This window comes from Cotesia typhae, unplaced genomic scaffold (assembly GCF_013202065.1).
Source record: "Cotesia typhae breed Kobodo isofemale line unplaced genomic scaffold, CoteBio_Ctyphae contig_23, whole genome shotgun sequence".
NCBI lineage: Eukaryota > Metazoa > Arthropoda > Insecta > Hymenoptera > Braconidae > Cotesia > Cotesia typhae.
The window spans coordinates 818,731-841,069 of NW_027423729.1; the positions used below are offsets into that span (position 1 = coordinate 818,731).

Sequence of the window (22,339 nt, forward strand, 5' to 3'; positions counted from 1 at the left end):
ATGCCTTCTCTTCATCTCTGTCTCATTTTTAACTTTTTTTTTTAATGCTGCGTTACACTTTTATTTGCCAACTCAGCAAATACTGAAGAGATAAGAATCTTTTACAAAAGCTGCTTACCCTACATATGTATTAATACTAATGCACTCATATATACTTTTATTTAGTTATTTATTAGGATTTGTCTCAGGTAAAAAAAGAGAGGTCAAAATAAATTTGAGAAAATTTTCCTTAAAAAATTCATAACATTGATTAAGAAAAAAAATTATTGCATTTTTGAATCTTATGGAATAATTAATGTTAAGATTTTTAAGTGAACTGATACCTCACGTTCTAACTTGCATAATAGAATGATAGAATACCGCGATTATCGTGCAACTAATTATTAATTACTCTCTCTCTCTCTCTCTCTCTCTCTCTCTCTCTCTCTCTCTCTCTCTCTCTCTCTAAAGCACACAATCAGCTTTACTGAGGCTCACTGATGATATTAGGCAGGCGATGGACAAAAATAAACTTACCATAATAGTCTTATTTGATTTGAGTAAGGCTTTTGACTATGTTGACCCCAAGATCATACTGGTTGCGTTATTTGAGCTTGGTTTTTCAATGGAAACAATTATCTGGTTTTTCTCCTACTTATCAAATCGCTCTCAGTCAATACTGAATAATCTTGGGACTCCAATTCAGCTCCTTAGAACTTCATCTGGTGTTCCTCAAGGTTCTGTGCTTGGTCCAATCCTGTTTTTAATTGTCATGAATTCTATTGTCAGATGGTTAGTGTATTGTAACCATGGTCTGTTTGCTGATGACAAATATATTTATCTACACTTCTTTATGTATCAACTACAAGAGGCAGTCAGACAGGTCAACATTGATGCACAATTAGTTGCGGATTGGGCAAGGAAGCATGGCTTGGAGATAAACTTGTCCAAGACCAAAGCAATGATCTTGGGTTCAAATAGCAAGCTGAAACAACTGAGTAACTTTGATCTGCCACCTATTATTATAGATGGTGTCAAAATTCCATATGTTGATACTACCAAGTGCTTGGGATTACACATCAGTAGGAACCTAAGTTGAAATCATCATGTCAAGCTAGTGGTTAGCAAAGTTAATTCAGCCTTGCATTCTCTCAAGGTTCGGAAGAACATTTTCTCAACTGACATCAGGAAATTGTTAGTATCATCCACCATCTTACCACTTCTTGATTACTGTTCCATCGTATTAGTAGATTCAACATCTGAAAATGACTTGAAACTTCAACGTGCAATAAATTGCTCAATTAGGTTCATTTTTAATCTTAGAAAAGATGAGCATATAACACCTTATCAACGAGAATTGGGATGGCTTACTGTGAAATATCGTAGAATGTACTTCATGAGTTGTTACTTCTTTAAGCTACTTCAAGTTGGTAAACCCAAGTACCTACGAGATGCTTTTGTTGAGGAGACCGAAGTCAGACGTTCAGATAGGTTAGCAGCCAAAAAACACTCTCTTTTCACGTTTCCGCATTTTACTACGACCTTCATGGAGCGGACATTCCAAGTGAGTGTAATACGATTGTGGGAAGAACTGCCTGAAGAGATTGTAAACTCATCTAGTCTTGAAGTATTCAAAAATAAAATTTTTGACCATTTGTTGAATTTGGATTATTAATTTTGTTATTGTAAAGTGATAAGTTCTCTGATAATTACTGTTAGATTCTAAGTGTTAAATTCTCCAACTTTGTTCTTTTATCAGCTGTTATTAATTGAATAATTTATTGAGTATGTTAGTTGAATCAGATAAAATAAATATAAATTTTTATATTAGATCTTTATTATAGTTTATGTACTTATATAATTTTTCTATTATTATTGTATTTGTAAATCATATTGTATTTAAAATTGCCATTTGGCTTGTGCCTTGGCATTAATAAACTATCAATCAATCAATCAATCAATCTCTCTCTCTCTCTCTCTCTCTCTCTCTCTCTCTCTCTCTCTCTCTCTTTGAGCCGTAGCATCTCCTTCATCTAAGTTCTGAGTAACATAAACATAATATTCCAATTAATGCGTACGTATACGCATATATATATATATATATACAAATAAGTAATTGGAATAGATGAATGAGAGATTATTAAGTGACACAAAGCAACTTGAACTGTATATACCAACTCGGGAGAGTGTGTAATGGATATACCTACGAATATACGCGGTAATGTTTCATAGTTCAGAGAACATGTGCATCTGCAATGCGGATAACTATTCTGATATACCATTTCAACTTGATATGATGAATACCTATTTGTATAAATATAAATTTATACTAATTAATTTTATTCACGTTTAAAAATAATGTAAATAAAATATAAACTCGAGTCTGTTCGTATTCCCGAAAAAATTCATCTATTAAAAGAGCGGCTTTTATCAAGTGAGAATTTAATATTTTATGAATATTGTATTTCTTAATTTATTGCAATATCATTTTTAAATTAAATTTTTTTTTTAATAAAAAATGATTGACTTTACTTTGATATACTAAACTAGAAGAATTTACTTGAATTTATATCATCAAATAAGCTAGTTTAAGTACGTTAATTTATTAATCGAGCTTTTACGATATATTTAAAATTCATATTTATGATAGTATGGTGAGGTATGATTAATTATTACTTGACCCAATTCTCGGTTGGGTCAAACGTTATCCAGAGCTATATTTTGTGGCGCATTGTTGTGATTCTCGGAGAAATCTAGGACGTGCCACTCGTCTGACTTTTCCCGATTTTTTCGTAGCCCCGGTGACTGTTTGTCGCATTTTAAACTTTAAGAAAAATCTAGATCAGAGTAACCCATGTTATTTTTTTACTATTATTATATTTACTCGAAACAACTAAAAAAATAAAAAATCCTGCTCCTAAAAAAAGCAATACGAAGCTCTAAAAATAGAATTGATGTTTCAGGTCTCCTGGACGCTCACCGGGAAGGTAAAATCGCAAGTCTGATCGGCGTGGAGGGTGGTCATTCCCTCGGCAACTCACTGGGCGTCCTAAGGACATTTTATGGTCTAGGAGCGCGATATCTAACACTGACACATGCGTGCGACACGTCCTGGTAAGTATTGCAAATCCCCAAGGATATAATTTTCTCCATTAAAAATCTTTTCATTTCCCATAAAAAAGAATATAAATCACCAGAGACTACATTATACTCAGTACATTATTCATCCCCTGATCTATACCGAATTCGTTTTAATCCTTCCATTAACATCATACACCAAAAGTCCATACTATACACCATTCATCTCCGCTCTTCAAATCTTCTCTATAACAATAAAGCTAACAAATAAAAATAAATAACTAATGGTACCAACAAATAACCAAAAAAAAAAAAAAAAAAAAAAAATCAATTTTTCACCTAGAAACACTGCGACTGAAAAAACAAAGTTTCTTCAAAAGTCGAGTGATTACATATCCCCAACTCCCCGGAGAATTTTCTCACTACACCCAAGATAGTATTGCACTATAGATATATTTATAAATAAATAGATCTATAGTGGGCAAGTGAAAAGTTGGCTGGGATTCGTGCGTTAGAAAAATGACTTTCTGGAGTAGAGAGTTGAGAGTAGAGTGTAGAGCCGACGCCTGAGTAAACTCTTGCTGTATTCCTATTTCTTTTGTCTCTCCTACAAACTTGTATTGTATCTTTTTCCAATGTCCTCTTATTCTTTATCTTTATCTTTATCTTAATCTTATTTTGACGTTGTTTTTTTTTTATTTTGACCCTCTTGTATGTTCTGTATATATATATATATATATATATATATATATATATATATATATATATATATATATATATATATATATATATATATATATATATATATATCCTTCGGGTTTTTATTCTTGGTATTCTCTTACCGCTGGTTCTTCATTTTCTCTAACAGGAAAAAGTATTGCCCTCTGTTTGTAATGCGGTAGCTTTCTGCTTTCTATGGTAACTTGTCCAACTATTCTACTTGTACTTTTGCACTTGCTTTGCCCTAACTTTACTTGTCTCTCTCTCGCTCCCGTATACTTCAGACTGAAAACTGTAAACGTATAAAATAGTTGGTTGGAAAAAGGGACAAGTTTTCAATCCTTGCACGGCCTCTACTCGCTTTTACGCCTCCCCTGACGCCTCAGTCGACGTAACACGGGAACCATAAATAAACAGCTGGAGTACTGTTGGTGCACATGCCTGACATAAAATCACCTAGCCACTCTAGGTAAATCGTAAATTCCCATTTCACGAGCTTCTGGATCGTTCAGTACCTACCACATACACATCTTGGATCATTTAATCTGTTTGTTACCCTTCATAGTGCTACTTTTCACAGCTTGTTCCTTGTGAATACTCATAACACTTAAGCAGAACCATTAAACCCCATCCTATTATCATTCTCATGATTTTCATTATTTATCATTATCGATGCTGCTGTTATTACTATTCATTTCTTTATACGTTGCATAAAAAAATTTCATTTCATTCTTTCTCGAATTGTATAAGACTTATGGCTCGGGACAAAATGGACCACCTGAGGATTTTATTGGTTTTTAGAAGCCAATGAAACTTATATTAAATTTTTTCATGTATATCGTATCTTACTTTCGTCATTTATTTGATAGATGAAAAATATAAAAATATTTTGTGATAAATAAACTACGACTTGAAGGTATAATAGAAAAATGTTATTGGATATATGAAAAATATTTATCGAAAACTATAATTTCAATTTTAGTCAAAGGTTTTCTGCTCTAGAAACAAAATATCCCTTGGAAGACGGCAAGTTACAATCATAATAGTTTTATAACGAATAACAAATATTTATCTTGCCGACTATTGAAGATTTTTTTATTATTTTAAAAAAAAATTTAATTCTTCGAAAAATTAATAGATCCTTGATTAAATATATGGCAGTTTTTTAAATATAAAATTAGATTTTACGACATATTTTTAATCTCAGATTTATTTTTTACGGTTACCAGAAAAAATGTAATAATGAGAGTTTGAAGGATTCTTAAAAGTTTCAGAGACGTTTTGCTAGAGCCATCTTGCCGTCAACATAAAAAACTTTTAATTCAAGTCTCCAGGTGTTTTTTTATCCTTACAAATATTCTAAAATTTTATCCACTTGTTAAATCAACAAAACCTTTTGTTTAAATTTTTAACTCGAAATTTATTTTTCCCAGATCTCTCTTAATATTGACAACAGTCAATATCAACTGATGAACTAAATTTAATTGTATTTAATTGGAAAAAATAAATAAGTATAATTCTATAGTTTGGGATAAAATAAAAAAAAAAATTGTAAAAAATTGAGATAAATTCGCAAATGCTAAAAAAATTATAAAATACGCATGTTCTATTAAATCATAAAAAACGAGTCCCTCACTGTCATACTAGTAATCTAACTTACCCCTCATGAAAACAAAGATCAATATAAGTCTCGAAAGCTGTTTTTCACGGGATAAATTTTTCTGAGCACACTTTTATATCACAATAATATTATTAGAGCTGTCGGCAACTACGTAATCCCCATACTTTGACCAAAAAAAATAATAACCGTAAGAGGACATGTAATTCTTGAGATAATCTTATAAAAACGTAATGCAATATCACGAAAAAAAAAAAAAAAAAAAAAAATACACACACTATAAGAAATAAGAAAAAAGATGTACGTATGTATCATTGGACAAATTTTCACATTGAAACCCTTTTTTCCAGCATGTATGATACATACGGCTGCTATTTTATAACTCCATTTTGTTGTTATTTTTTTAAATTTTATTTTCTGACTCAAACGTTGCAGCTTTTTTGCGCGATTTACGTGTTGCTCAGCTTGTTCTGAGGCAATTACTTGTCCAGTAGCAAGTCCAAGCAAGCTTCACAACCCCCTTTGAACTTTACACGTCTCTCTGGACTAGACGATCGTGCGAGTAGCCGCCGTGCAGCTGCGTAAATAAAGTGTCAGGACCTTTTTGCTTTCTTTTATTTCTCTTTCTCTTTCTTTCTATATATATCTTAGAGTAACACGTATATACTTCTATATTTTTGAACTTCACTAACTCTTTTGTAGCCTTTCGTTCAATTTTCTCTTTCGCAGAGTACTTTTTTCAAATACGTGCACACGTTTCGAAGAACATAACCAACTCCTGAATATCGACTCACGTAACACATAAATTTATCGAGAATCAAGTCGCAAATTCTTGCGCCTCGTTCCTTTAGTTCTTAATATTAAATAAATTTGTAAAAAACGAAAGGTGAACCAACGGGAGTTTGGTTTATTTTTTTTTCTTATTTTTCCATTACACTGAAACGACATTTATGAGTTTCTAGTTTAATACAATAAAATAAGCCATTTGTTTCTTTTATTCTTTTATCTATATTCATTTTTTATTTCATTTAAGTTTTTTCTTCTTGCTGTTTTACTTCATGTTTTTTTATTCCTGTTCTATAAAATTCTATCTCGCTTGTCTTCTTGTTTCTTTTATCCCGTCCGTTATCTTTCATTGCATTAATAGCATCAAAAAGAAGAAATAATAAAAATATAAAGGCACAAATTGAGATAAAAAAAAACAATTAAATAATTAATTATTATTATTATTATTATTATTAATAATAATATATATTTATTTGTTTATGAATAAATTAATAAAAAGAAATATTTCTAATAAAACGATTATTTTTATTTCTCGGCAGGGCAGTTTGTTCTGTTGGCGAGGCCAATGGTACGCAAGACAACGTTCCAGGTCTTAGTGATTTTGGCAAGGTATTTTCATTTATTTAATTATATTGCTTTTTTTCGCTTTTTACTATTTTATGGTGAATTATACAAGTGTACGGTTAAAATGGAGGTACTTCAAGATAAGTCTCTTCTCCAGTCAATAAAACGAAAAATAAAATTTATTCCTTACATAAAAATACTAAAAAAATTTATATTTTTTCAAAAATGTTTTTGCTGAATTCAAATTCATTGAATCAAAAAATATTTTTAAATTAAAAATCGCATTTATTAATTTCATAATTCATGTTTTGGAATTAAAGAAAAATAAATATTTTTCATGATATTAATTCAAGTAGATTATTTTCTAATTAAAAAAGGTTCTTTTTAATACAAGGTTAAATTACAAGATAATATTCTCGAGTCGTTCTGTACCGCCATAAAATGCAGAAAGTATTACTATCGAAGCTTCTTTGATGTCAATCTCCAGCAAGCTAAAATAATTTTTTCAAAGTAAAATTTTACCCAAGAGAGATGTCTTTATAGAATTTCCCACTTTTCTTACATCTAAATTAATATTCAGGCATTATAGACCACTATAATTTTTATTAGAGTTACTGGCATGTAAAAAAGATTTATAAGATCACGCACCACCAATTCGAACTTTTTAATTTCCAATATAATTAGCTTAATTTACAAGCACAGTATAATTTTATTTTAAAAGAATATTATTATAATTATTTCATTTAATTCAGGAATGAAAAATAAATTTAAATTTACATCTTCATTTCCTCAGTTACGGGTTGATTTTAAATTGAATTTTTATTTTTTATTACACCAGATCGATTGTACTATTGAGTTTAATGGTTAAATTGTATCGAGAAATGTGCGAGGAATAGTAATTGGCAGAGAAAAAAGAAGAATAAAAAGAAACTGGTAGAACGAGACAAGTACATTTCATAAGAATGCAGATGGTTATCCATAAGAATTTAATAGTACGCGAATAGAATTCAAAGGCAAAAAATTTTTCCCAATTAACACCTGCGAAGTGGAAAATACTTTTACTAAATTAAAAAAAAAAAAAAAAAAAAAAGATAACATTCTGTTACCGAAATTTTGACTAATATAATTCAATAAATAAAAAATCACTTATTGATAGCAATAAATATCGATGAGTTTACAATGAAAAAATAAAATATTTACTATTAAATTTTATTTGGTAGATTCAGTAGATTTTATTTTTATGAATATACATGTTAGACAGACAGAGATGTTTAGTACACCTGTAAAGATATTTAACATAATTTAATGTATTTTTGTATTGACAACCCAGGCAGTCGTGAGAGAACTGAACAGACTTGGTATGCTGGTGGATCTGTCTCACGTATCAACGAGAACGATGAGAGCTGCGCTTCAAACCACGAGGGCGCCGGTCATTTTCTCTCACAGTGCTGCACGAGCTCTCTGCAATTCCAGCAGAAACGTGCCTGACGACGTGCTTAGAAATCTGGTAAGTTAAATCCTTCAAATGTCGAGTGTTTTTATGTTAACAATAAATGTTATTACTTTTAGTTTTATTTTCTTACGTGGCTTATATTCTTAGAAGTGCTCCTTTCTGTTCTCGTTTCTTTCTTCAATTGACCAGCTTTCATTGAAAATTATTATCAGGTTATATGATAAAATTTTGTTCAACAAGCATCCGTTTTTATTGAGTCCATAATGAAACTTTCCTTTATCTTCAAAATATCAAGATAGATTTTATCAAAAAATTTTTTTAAATTTCAATATCAATTTATCGAAACCAAAAATTTTGGAAAAAGATAAATTAAAAAAAATTATTTTTGAATTCATTCAAATGATAAATCTAAAATTTATTTTATTCAAATTTCTGATAACCGCTCTCACCCTTATCTCGATTGCGGCAAGCTCCATCTAAATCAGTCGATCTGTTTGCGAGATATCAAACGAAAAAGGTTCCGTTTATTTTTAAATTTTGGTCAACATCATCGTTTGAATAAATCAACCAATTTGAATGAATTTCGTGATAGACAGAACCGATTAAGATACGAATCTTATTCAATTTTTAAATCAATAGCGATTGGATTGCTAACTCTTAAAATTTTATTGTATTCTCGAACTATTTTTATCAACTTCTTCAATCGCTTAAAATATATTTATTTGTTTACTCCCGAGTAAAGAAATAAATTTAAGCGCGGAGAGCTTGAAAATATATTTGTTTCAGAGTTTCAAGTTCTTGAAATTAAATATTGTCAGGTATGACTTTTTTCTTCGAGTACGCAGACAGTAAAACTCTCCGATATTTAGCCCGCAGGGTCAACCAGTTTTCCAATTTTTTATAACCAAGTTTCGCTGATTTATTTGCTCTAAAAACCGACCCGCATACAAGTCTGTGCGGAAATAGAATATAACATTGCTATGTATATATTTCATGCTATAATGTGTGTTAAATAAAGAAATTGTATTTTTTGTTAATTTTTAAAAATAATGCTTTTATAAAAAAAAAAAAAAAAATACAAAATATTCGCGACTTATGGATGTTTAAATAATTGAAAATAAATTAAGCTACTGCGACGTTATTAGCCAGGACTCTAGAGTTCTATTGAAAATGTTATAATTGTAAGCTCAAGAGCCACTTAGTAAGTTTTCAAAATGATTTGCGTTTCGCAGAAGTTACGCTTTAATTTTTAGACTATTCAGTAAATTGAAAAGATTAAAATTAAAATTAATATGTTTCATAATTCAGCGATAATAATGTCGCTAATATATATTATAGTATATATTCAAAACCTTTAGATACAAGTAAAGGCTGTAATTATATAAAAAAATAAAATCACTGTGAACTTTGAATAAGCTCTTTTGTTGATGTATGCGGAGAATAGTGTCAATATTTGATTTACTTAATTTAGATTTTTTTATTCCGCGTATTTTTTTATTTTTCATTAGCCTTTTACTTTCCCACTGCTCATTTAAACTTTTAATCTTATTCTTAAAGCAGAAGTAGTTCTTAAGGGGGATAGCCACTGTGACGCTGGAAAAAATAGGCAATTTTCGGGAATTTTTTTTACTAGGATAATAAAGGAATTTGGGGATCGGGTTTTTTTTGTTTTATAAAGTATATGTTGAGGATAATTCTCCTAAATTTTTATTCAAAAATATTTTGTTATCACAAAGTTATAAACATTTTTGTAGAGCACCAAAAAAATTTCCCCCTCCATTGCCGGTACTGTAACTCAAAAACGGATTATCTGAAACAAAAAAACCAAACGGCATTTTAATCTATAGGAATGTCGCTATCGTCGCACGTAGGGGATTTTGAAAATTTTGATTTGAGAAAAAATGGCGCCATATTGAAAATTTTTTCGTCTTTTTCCTCATTTTTTGGACTCAAACAGCCTTAAAAATCTTAAAAATTAAAATTTTCAAAATCCCCTACGTGCGACGATAGCCACTAAGTAGACGAATACGAGGAAACAAAAAATTGAGAATCGGTTCATATTTACGAAAGTTACAGTACCGGAAAGTTTGAAAAAGTCGTTTTGAGAAAAACGCGAGTAAAGTTTTAAGAAGATTCTCGCAACTTTAAAATCTAGTCTTTCACAAAATATTCATACTCACATCAAACTATCAAGTCCTGGGCCATATGAGGGTTCTTCCTCCTTATCTTTAGTATTGACCTTGACTTTTTTATTTTTTTACTGGCCGTTTCCATGCGGCTTTCAGCAGCTTTAACCCGAGTAGCGTCGCGCTCAGCGCAGTATGAGTAGAGTGTTGGTCCTACTTTAACATCGAGATTCTCTAATATCTTCAGAGTTGCTAGAGCCCCATCATTGAATGTAATTGTTGAAATATATAAAGCTATTTCAACAATAAGGGAATAAGAAGAATTTGTTTTTGGGGCGAGCTGCCACACTAATGCATTGAAGCTTTCATTATTATTTTGTGTAAACCCACCGACACATCGTTCCAATAACTCTGGATTCGATAGATCTTCATAAATCGGTATTAAAGCTTCCGCAATATCTGCAGGAAGTGGTGGTTTTTCAACTAATGAGTCCAAAGTATTTGTTGCCACAGCTTTTTGAAATTGACACCACGAATTTGCACCTTCAGGACAAAGAAAATGCTGCGGATCTTCGGGTGATGAAAACTTGTGATAAAATGTTTGCCAAATAGCATTATACATCTCATCAACATCATTAGAATGACGTCTGATTGCTAAACCATAATACTTTGTAAATTCATTAATTGCTTTGTCCGTTAATCGACCTTTCCCACCTAAACTTTTCTGTGTATTTTCTTCTTTTCCTGTTTTTGTCTTCTTGTTAGTTCGTTGCTTCTTCAAAGCCCTTAGTCGACTGCCCATTCGTTTTTGCACGTGATTAATACATTCCTTTTTTTTATCTTCACCATGTCCCCATACGGTTTAGCATCACAAATATTTTTATACGTTTTAGTGTCACCATCACCTATATAGTTTACATACTTAACGTTATGTAATAACTCTGATCGCATAAACATCTCTTTTATTCCATCTACCTCCATTTGTCCAGAAGAATTTTCATGGTTTATTGGACAGTCTAGAGCATGGTCTTGCATAAATTGATCGTATTCAGCTGTTCCTTTTTTGAGCTCATTAGCGCACACATCTTACAATAACTGGATTTCATACTTACATCTACGATTTTGCCAGTGAAGTAACCAATTAGAGAAGATATACCAAATGAAGATTTAAACCCTCTTTTCTTCCAACTACCGTCACCGGAGACAGAAATTCCAGGAATGTCATTGGATTTTAAATGCTTGCAGGTTTCTTGGATTTCTTCTTTAGCAGCTTTTTTCAACACTAAATCACAACAGTTTCTAGCTGCATTTCTGATTTGTGTGACCAGACGATCGTAAAAGCTATGGAACATTGGTCGTGGTAAATCCATGAAAGCACAAAATCTTTCAGCTCCAGATAACCCAATACCAATTATCCGCATTGCAAAGATGAAACGGCGATTAATTTCATACGCATTCTTGATGAGTGGACATGAATTTATCAAAACTGGATCACATTTTTGCAATTCACAACTAGTTTAAAACCTAATCCTCGAATACTTGTCTCAGTAAAGTTTACATCACCACCACACTTTTTACACGATACACAGCCACTTAGTAAATTAAATATCGAAAAAAATTTATAATTTTGTAGCTAATACTCGAATCAATTGTACAATCAGATTTTTGTGATAATTTCCTCTTGGAAGCACTATCACGTCGTTGAGAGCCAGTATTTTTTCAGTTTCATATCTGTTGAGCGGTCGATTAAATTTTTTCCTGTCGTTTGGCAGTTTTCTTTCGTTTTTAATAACTTTACTTTGTTTACGATCCATTATTTAACAAATTTTTTTGTTAAATAAACAAAAAAAAAGATCAGAAGATTTAAAAAAATAAGTAAGTAAACAATAACGAGTACACTAAGAAACTCAATAAATTAAAGAACGAGTGTGTATTCATACAAAACAACTAAACTATGAGGTACAGTATCTCAACAATAAGAAAAAATATACGTTAAAAGTCAAATAATTGTAACGGTTGACAATCGTGAGGGAAAACAATCGCCAACCCGTACGAATCAAAGACGGAGCGAGCAGGCGACGTTTTCGTCGAAGCGCCGCGCGTAAAACGGTCAATCGACGCGCTCTTATAAAAATGACTATAACTCGAAAACTATTCGGAATTTTTCTATAAAATTTGAAATACATAATTTTGAATATATAAACTTCAGTTTAATGAAAAAAAAAAAAAAATTTTTTTTCCGAAATTTTACAGTGGCTATCCCCCTTAAAGTCTCCAACAGTGACAAACTTTACCTTAAAGTTTTATGTCAATAAAACAAAATTTATATAAATTACTTATTTATTTGTATACAAACTTGTAATTATTTAACAAAAATTACTTTTCATTAAAGCAATTGCCTAAAACTTAAATTTACTGTTTTAAACAAACTATTTAAATAATAAATTAAACAATTGTTAAGTACATTTGTAAATTGAAGAAAAAGTAAGATTGAAAGTAAGGAAAGGGGTTTATATATAAATTTTAAATTAAAAGTTGGTATAAATACTAATGATAATTAAATAGTTTTAAAAAATAGATAGCAAGAAAAAGGATCTAAAGGTGGAAATAACAGAAATAGAATAAAATAAAAAATAGTAGAATAAAATTGGATTGGTGCCCAGTAATTATCGGATATCAGCCAACAAACCGAACCAATTAGCCGAGCTGTGCACCGAAATAGTCGAGCGTGGTTAAATCGTCAATACGATCATCCACCGCTAGTTGCTAGACACCCTCGAGCTTTATGAAAGGTCGAGTAGGTGCCATTGATAGACGATTGATATAAAAGTACTCAAAGTCACTCATTAACACATTTACAATGGCATCGAGTACTTCATTATTATTAATATTATTATTGTCGTTATTGTCCATTAGAATCGCATTATTTTAAGCCCACCTCTTCAATAATTTATCTGATCAAAATTTAATCATTTTTTTGGGAAATACAATTTATTTCAGTTATTCATTTATTAATTTAATAACTTGGTAATTGTTTTGAGTATTGAAATGGTTTTTATAAATTTATAGATTTATTTGGAAAGAATTGACAGTTAAATTAGAGAAAATTAATTTTTTTTTTAGAACATTTTAAAAGTCACATGTAACAAAAAGTTATATTTTCTTTATTAATTCAATTATCCAAATGTCAAATCAAGTAATTTCGCAATCAATTTCAACAAGAACAAGCCTACTAAAACTACAATTTCAGCACATTAAATTCAAAATTAAATTCAACACCAAAATATCAAAAACGCTGATCCCGAAAAACCGCACTACTTCTCTCAAAATAAAATACAACGTCATAGATCTTTAAATCAATCAGCATAAACCATAAAATATTAAACAGTATCACTATAAAATATGCAGCGAATGCAATATTGATAAATTGATAATCAAATTCATGTACTAGATTATTAAATTGGTCTGAAAACTCCTAGTGTCATCATCATCATGACCGTTGGTGATTAGTAAATCGCGGTTGTGGTCATTGTGGCACGTTCCTATGAGATGAACTATTATGAAACTTTGGAAATTCTCCCCAAACACAGATGACATTAAAACTTGTCAACAAGTCATACAATCTCTCCTTTATCTATATACAGATGAGATCTATTCACAGTTGAATTTTAAACTTAGCTTGCGCCGTTATAATACCTCAATAAATTAAATAACAGCAATATCCTCTGGGTTCAATGATCTGTATAGTTCGAACCGGAAGTTTAGATTTGTAACGTGATTCGTATAGTTTAGTTTTACTATTAACTATCAACCATTAACTACCAACTATCGTTCGAAGTATACACGAATATTACTCAATAGTTTCTACATATTTACATTATAATACATAATATATTTATGTGAGCTAATACTAAACCATGGCATACCATGGAATAGTATTTCACGGACCGTTTTGTACCAGGTATTCGATCCAAACTTGTGTATATACATACATATGGATATGTTTCGGTACAATAGTAGTATAGCAGTTATAAGGAGACTTTGGTACAAACGTGGTGTAGTAGTTTGACTAGTTTAAAACCCACGCTATGCTACTATACATGCATACTATCCCCAAACGAATCGACGGATGCAAATACGGAAAGCCTCCGGAGGAAGGTTAGTCAAAAGTTTTCGTCGGACATCCGGCTGGCATGAGAATTATTCGATTCCGGTGCACAAGCTTTCAAAGAAGACAACAAACTCTTGTACATCAAATAAGCGCATTGCCAAATTATTTTTTTCATTCCTTTACTTATTTCAACATATCTCATGGTTTTTCAGTTTTATTTCTATCCAGGGAACTGGATCTCCTTTTTACTTATCTTTTTTTGTTTCACTCATCCATACATCAGTATTTTTATTTTTTTTTATTTGTATAAACTATATAGGCTACGGGCGCGGTAGAAAAGTTTTCAATGCTTTTAAAACGTAAATATATTGAAAAAGTATTGCAGTGAAGAAAAAATTTGTTGGGAGGAGATATTTTTAAATTTATAAGTGAGTAGACAGACGCGGAATAGTAAGTAGATAAATCGATTGTTAGTCAGTCGTAAGAAGGATTTGCTGAATAAAGTACTTTCTTTCTTATTTCGTGAATTTTTTGCAGTTTTAGAAATTTCTTCAAATGGTTTCCGTAAACATGGTGTTAAAACTTTTTAAAGCATTCTGTGTTATAGATAAGATAAGAGTTTATTGATAGTTATACGCCCTTATGTCACCCGGAAACTAATAAGAGTGATTATAAAAATTTTTTTTTTTAGTTTCAAAGTTAATAATTTTTTTTTTCTTTAATAATACTAAGTTCAAAAAATATTTTTGACGAATACACTGAAATGAGGAACCTGTTAGGGTTAATGTGACAACGTGAGTCTCAAACTAATTTATAATGTGACCTCAGCAGATTAAGTTCAGCTTAATCGATTGTACTCTTTGTTTAAAAAACTATTTTATTGCGAACTTGGAATAAGTTGATTTTTTTCATCGCTTGAATTGATACAAGAGTTACTTTTTCAGTTGATAAAAAATTACTCCTCTAATTGAACGCTTGATTTGTTCTATGATTGAAGTGTTATCAAGAATTGATTGAAATTTTCAACACTCTAATTAAAAAAGTTTATGGTAGAAAACTGATGCTTTATTCACTACAAAGAAAAACTTTTTCTTAAAATAAATTAAAAACCTAGTTTAGTTTTTTATATAACTGTTATTGCAAATGAAACAATTTTCGCGCAAGCTCTTTAAAAGAAATTTAAAACTATGTCATTGTAATTATTTAAAATTCTTACAGGCTAAAAACGGCGGCATCGCTATGGTACCTTTTTATACATACTTCATAACGTGCAACAGTACTGCAACAATAAAAGACGTGATCGGTAAGAGAATTTCTGATTTTATATAAGTCAAACTAAATTTTCTTTTTTTTTTTTTTATCAAAATAAAATATTCTACTGTTGAAGTGAATTTTCTTTTTTGAAAAAAAAAAAAATTATAACAATAATAACAAATGTATATTCATTTGAAAAATAAATTCAATCATTGTAATATTCCAGCACACATCAATCATATAAGGAAAGTAGCGGGTATCGATCATGTGGGTATCGGAGCAGGTTTTGATGGAATAAATTTGTAAGTTGATTTATTATTACTTTCATTTTTCGAAAATTATAATAATAATAACATATTTTTCTTCATTTAATGTCATTTAAAACCGAGAAAATTTATTGCTTTTAATATTAAAATCCAATATCACGTTTGACTTACAGAAAAAAAATAAAAAAACCATTCTCAGGAACCTTTTTCATCTACAATCAATCTCAGAACTCAAACACTTAGTAAAATCAATCTAAAACCTTTAAATTATTCCCAAGTTACCATTGGTGAAATGAAAAACCATTAAAATAAAATGTACTTTACTTTTTCATTATTTATGTCTATGGCTATAGACATATATAATGACAGAGACCGAAACTCTACTTTTATGTAAGACTACTTACTTTGATTCAACAAATTTTATCAATACTCAACAATGGCAATTGATTTTTCCAACTATCTCTCATCCTCATTGGACATCTTTTATATTATGCGACTATTGGCATTCCAGTACACCAACTGGACTGGAAGATGTTTCAAGATATCCTCAACTGTTGGCAACCCTTCTCGAAGACCCAATGTGGACTGAAGAGGACATAAAGAAACTAGCTGGCCTCAATCTATTGAGAGTTTTCTCAAGAGTCGAAGAGGTTAAATTAATCGATTTAATAGTTTATTTATTTTTTTTCGCTTCTACTTTCATTTTAGAAGATCTAATTGCTGCTGATCTGATAACAAACCTATTAGAATCAATCCAAAGTAACTTTTTATTTTTAAAAACTATCTGTCATCGAATTATCAAAAAAAAAAAAAAATCATTAAGTTGTTTAATCACGATTTGCAATGCAATGTGATGTAAAAACAGATTAATTAAATTTTTATAAAATTCTTTCGAATTTGATATTGCTATTATTGAGTAATTATATAAAATATTAAATTCAAAATGTTGAATAATTACTTTGTCTCTCATTATTCCGATGATGAAATAACTGGAATATGAATAAACGAAAATGTAAATGAAACTAAAATATAAAAAGTAATGCATCATAAAAGTTGAAATTCTGTAACATTTAAGTAGATTTTTACGTGTTACATTATCTCAATACTAAAAATCGTGAAAATTTCTATTTTTTGCAGTCACAATTCCATTCCGTATTTTGTTACAAAACAAACTGAGCTCTTTGATAAGTAAAAATAATATTTTTTACTTAATATGTGAATTAAAAAAATTACACCTTCATTATATACTTGGATTAAATAATAAAAAAAAATTTTGAGTAAAACTTGAAACAAAATCCACCAAAAAAATATTTATAAATACTATTTAACGAAAATAAAAATTTATTTCAATCGAAAAAAGCTTTGATTATGTTACGAAAATTTATTTTAATGCAATTAATATTTTTTTGTCTCGAATAAGCTTCAAAGTTTCAGTAAATCTCGTTTATTACTCTTTAGTGAATTCCTTATCAATAACATATATATCCATTAAAAAAATTCTCTAGTAAAGACTCATTTTTACTTGAAAGCTTTTAATAAAAAATTTCGGGAACATAATTAGCAGCTCTAAATTTTGGACTCGGCAGCAAATGGATCTCTTTAATTCAATGCCACTAAACTTGATTACTAAAAGTACCCACTATTTCATTTTCAGGTACGTGATGAGTGGCATAAAGCAGCAGTGCTACCTGTTGAGAAAATAAGCCCACCAGATAACTCAGCCTGTGCATATGGCGCATCTTGATCCTCTTTAAGAACATTAGTACCAGGATTCCTCGATTTCGGACATATTCCCAAAATTTATCACGGCCCACCAGATCCCAATGCCAAAATCCACGTGGAAAAAGCAACGAGACATTCATAAAATTAATAAATATATTCAATAATAATAATAATGACTATTATTATTATCAATCATAAATTTGCATTTACTCAAAAATTAATAAATTAACTGGTGAAAAAAAAAAAAAAAATAAAATTTAGAACTTTTTTTTTTAAACTTGATAAAAGATGTTTTCCACGCTCACTTCTCTAGACTCTAGTTTTTGAAAAAATATAGAAAAATTTACGATAAAAAAAAAAAAAACTATAAAATAAAAAAATTTGAATCACTTTCTGAAATAATATTTGCTTTACATCAATTCCTCAGGTATGCTTAGAATAATTATGTTAGACATCTGGAGTAATGTATAACTTTATTAACATAGAGGTAGAATTGAAAGTATGTTTAACGGCCGAAGTTACAATAAGGAAAAAATTAAAAAAAATGGATTAACAAATATTAGAGATTAATAGACTTAAATTAAGAAAATAAAATTATTGTCACTGTTGTCGATTTTGTTCATTAATCTTATTTATTAAATTTTAATTAATTATTAATAAAATTAATAGCTGAATTAAATTAAAAGACCGCTAGCTTTTGCAATAATTAAAATCGACCGGACGCATAGAACGATGAAATAAATTTTTAATGCTTACTGAAAAATTATTTATTGCGGAAAAAGTTCATTGTCGAGTATTTTTAGTTGCCATATATTAAAAGAATTAATTTATACTGTAATTATTCATTTTCAAATGAATATAATTTTGGTACACTTTTTTTAAAAATAAAATAAACCAAAATTATTTATTCGATCAATAAATAAAAAAAACTGGTGATTGACAGGAATTTTTTTTTTAAAACTTCGGAATGGCTCAACTGATCGGGACCAAACTTTGACATTCCAAATAGTATCGTTGCCATTAAGTTTCCTGAAAATTTGAACCAATTCGGTTTGCTAGATTTTGAGAAATCTCAAAAACAAAATTTTTAAAAAATCGTTTTTCGGAATAACTTCTAAATGGCTATATCGATCAATCCCTAAAACTAATCACCTTGGAAAATCGCGTCGACCGCCGCCGGGCCTGTCAAAATTAATTGTTTTGAAATTAAAAAAAAAAAAAATTCAAATTTTTTTCTTTTCTTTATTCACGATAAATTTACTACTGCCAAAACCAAGGGAACAATGTATCGCTGCCATTGAGGTTTTGACCTGTTATTATTACGGTCGAGTTGTACCGAAAAATTGATCAGTTCAAAATATTATTTAATTTGAAATATAAATATTCAATGCTCGATTCCATGAATTTTGAAATAGTTTAATTCTTAGCAGTAAATTATTAATTTACATAGTACACCAATATTTTTTCCATAGTCTTCCATTGTTAAACGTAAATTTTGACAATTAATAAATAGAATAATTTTTAAGAGCAATCTACCAGAATATTTAAAGATAATTCCAAAATAAATTACTTGGAGCTTTAAAATTCACAATTATGCCATTAATTTATTTTTTTCGAACACTAAAAATCTTCAAATAGTTTCAATAAAAATGTAGTGAAATAAATATTGAAATGGTCGATAAAATAATTGAAAAATGTTATTTATTTTAAAAACTGGCGGTCTAAATTCAATCAATTCGTAAAAAAAGTTTCAATAAAGCTTTCACAACACTCGCCGACAAGAATTAAAACTGCCGGAAATAATTTTTTGTTCAACACTAGTGCCAATAAAAAAAAAAAAAAAATGAATCATTGATATTACGGTAAACAACAAACTTATTCAAACTAAGTTTGTCCTTTGAATATTTGAAAAAATTTTTGATGAAATTTTATCATTAAATAAAATTTTATTTGTTAGTTTAAATAAAAATTACAATAAAGTGCAATAATAATTTAAATAAAAATTGATCACAAATAATTATTATTATAAATAACAACAACAAACAACTGCCTAGATCTCAGAATAAACAATTAATAAATAATAATTAATTATTGATAAAGTCCAAACGCACAAAAGTCAAGTTTGGAGACTTATTGCCCAGAATTACTGATGCAAATATGATTATGATAAATAAATAAATTAATAATTGAATAGATAAATTAAATAAACAAATGAAGTATAAAATCTTTTGTCAATGGTGAATGTAAAACATACACCCGTATTTGCATACTAATTCTTGTGGTTAAATATATCTACTTAAAATAAGAAAAAAAAATTAATGAGTTAATTAATATATACAATATACATATGCATACCGGGATGGCTAAGTGTGTACCGAGCCATCGAACGTAATTAATAATAAATAGACAAAATAAATTTATTATATTATTATAAATAAATAAGACAATTAATAGGACACTTTACATATGTCAGTCTTTGGATTTTCTACCAATAGACGACTCCTCACTAGGAAAAAATGAATAAATTTGATTAATAAATAAATTTCTCTAGAAATTTTTAGGACGAGTGAAAGTAGAGTGTTCGTAAGTGCGAAGTTTTTGTTATTTCGCAAATTAGTTCTTGTTGAAAAAATTATTTATATTTATTCAGAATAAAAATTATCGATTTTAATATTCATTGTAATAGATAAAATAAATTTAAATTTATTTGTTAATAAATATGAAGGTTTAAGTAAATCAAAGTTACGGCAAAATGATACCTATTATTTTGGGTGCATCCATAATGACAATCTCAGCCTGAAATTAATATAACGGTGGTGCAAAAATTTAAAAGTTTTTAAAAGTAGAATATTGATTGAAAATTTAGATTTTAATTTAAAAAGTTTTTAAAAACGCTCAAAAATAAAAATTGTCAAGTAAATTTTTAGACTTAGAATTTAAAAGATTATTTAATCTTGAAAGTAACATAAATAAAAAACGAATAAATCTTTTTTAAAAATAACTACTTGGTATTTTAAATCGTATTTAAAGTTTATTTTTCGTTAGTAAATTAAATTTCAACGTTAAAATATTTGACACCCATTGTTGCAAAAATTATTGTAAACATCAAAACTCTGTAATATAAATTTGTACAATTCTCTTCCGAATGAAAAATCAATATGTTACAAATTTAATGCAATTACAACAACGTCACTCAAATAATATCATTTTCAACAGAATACTCTCTCTCTGCTATATCAAGTTTTCAGTTTATTTTTTACCTAAAGTTTAAATAACACAAACACCTAAAAATGGCATCAACTTTCAAAACGTCAAAATACACTGAAAGCGCAAATTTAAATACCAAACACAATAATATATTTTTACAATTCCAAATAAATATTTTGGCATCACCGTCATATTAAGCCGGATCTAAAACTCGAGCATTTCTGATTGCACCTTTAGATCAAAATAAATAAAATAGACTAAAAAATGATTAATTTAGATATTTGAATAAAATTAAAATTAAAAAAGAAAATCTATATCTATAAATATATAAATATGTATAATGAGTAAATAAAACAAAGTTAGCAATGAGTCGTGAAGACTATAGATTATTTTCAAGTAAATTAAACTTAGTAAATTAAATTAAATTTAATAGTTAAATTAATTCTATTTAATTGAAGTATTCAATGCTGCTGTTTATTAAAACATTTCTCAGACGTTTATTACAAATATGTATATGTACATAAGTATGCATACATATGAATAAGTATATTATTAAATAAAAATTATAAAAAGAGTATAATAAATTAATTTGTTTATTTAAATTTAAATATTTAATTATTAAAATTTAAAAGCAACTATTCAATAACAATAATAAATTATTGATAGGTAAAAATATATAAATATAAATATAAATAAATGTATACATAATAAATTATATTATATTACATTATATTATATTATATTATGACTTTTCACTGTGAACGTTTGGTACGCTGTGAGTGTGTGTTTACTATAGTTGATAAGATATTAAAGTGAGTGAGAAAGAGTGAAAGTAACTTTATGATGACGTTGAAGAGCTCAGAAATAGAACTGAGAGTAGAAATGAAGGGATGAAAGAGAAAAAGGAATAATATGGAAAATAAGGTAAAAGAGGATGGGACGAAGAAGAATATTGTATGGAAAACAAAGATACTAGACAAAGTTTTAATGAAGTTATTTAAGCAGCAGAAACATGAAACTGCATTATCTTTAAATTTTCAACATACTAAATCTCTTATAAAATAATACATTATGGATGCTCATTATTGATAAACAGGGCAGTCTACTTGCTTTAAATTTTCCATCATTTATTTTTCATCGCTTCTATTGAATATATTTGTATAGATTATTAATTATAATTATGATCATCAATAAGCCCTATGGTCTTAGTTTGTGGGTTTAATTTTACAAGTTTAATAAACTGTAATTGAGTTGTAGACATCTCATAATTTATTATTGTTCTCAGGGTTTTTATGAGATGTATACAGCTACTTTAATTAAACTGTTTTTTGCTAAGTCTCTGAGTTTTTCCATCAATGACATTTTTTAATTATCTACGTTTTGTTAACTTTAATTAACTCTGTAATATACTGTTTTGTATTTGTAATTTGGATGTTATGAAAATAAAATTATTGG

General features: G+C 28.8%; 1 protein-coding gene across 1 annotated transcript in view; it reads left to right on the forward strand.

Moving 5' to 3' along the window:
* The window catches only part of LOC141524954 (dipeptidase 1), a 71,083-nt gene extending 53,189 nt beyond the window's left edge, over nucleotides 1–17,894 (forward strand). The window contains exons 6-12 of the mRNA XM_074239147.1: nucleotides 2,943–3,093; nucleotides 6,721–6,790; nucleotides 8,076–8,252; nucleotides 15,654–15,738; nucleotides 15,916–15,991; nucleotides 16,467–16,605; nucleotides 17,610–17,894. Of these exons, the coding sequence (XP_074095248.1) occupies nucleotides 2,943–3,093; nucleotides 6,721–6,790; nucleotides 8,076–8,252; nucleotides 15,654–15,738; nucleotides 15,916–15,991; nucleotides 16,467–16,605; nucleotides 17,610–17,699 (788 nt within the window). The 3' untranslated portion in view covers nucleotides 17,700–17,894. The remainder of the gene's footprint in view (nucleotides 1–2,942; nucleotides 3,094–6,720; nucleotides 6,791–8,075; nucleotides 8,253–15,653; nucleotides 15,739–15,915; nucleotides 15,992–16,466; nucleotides 16,606–17,609) is intronic.
* Nucleotides 17,895–22,339: the final 4,445 nt, after the last annotated feature.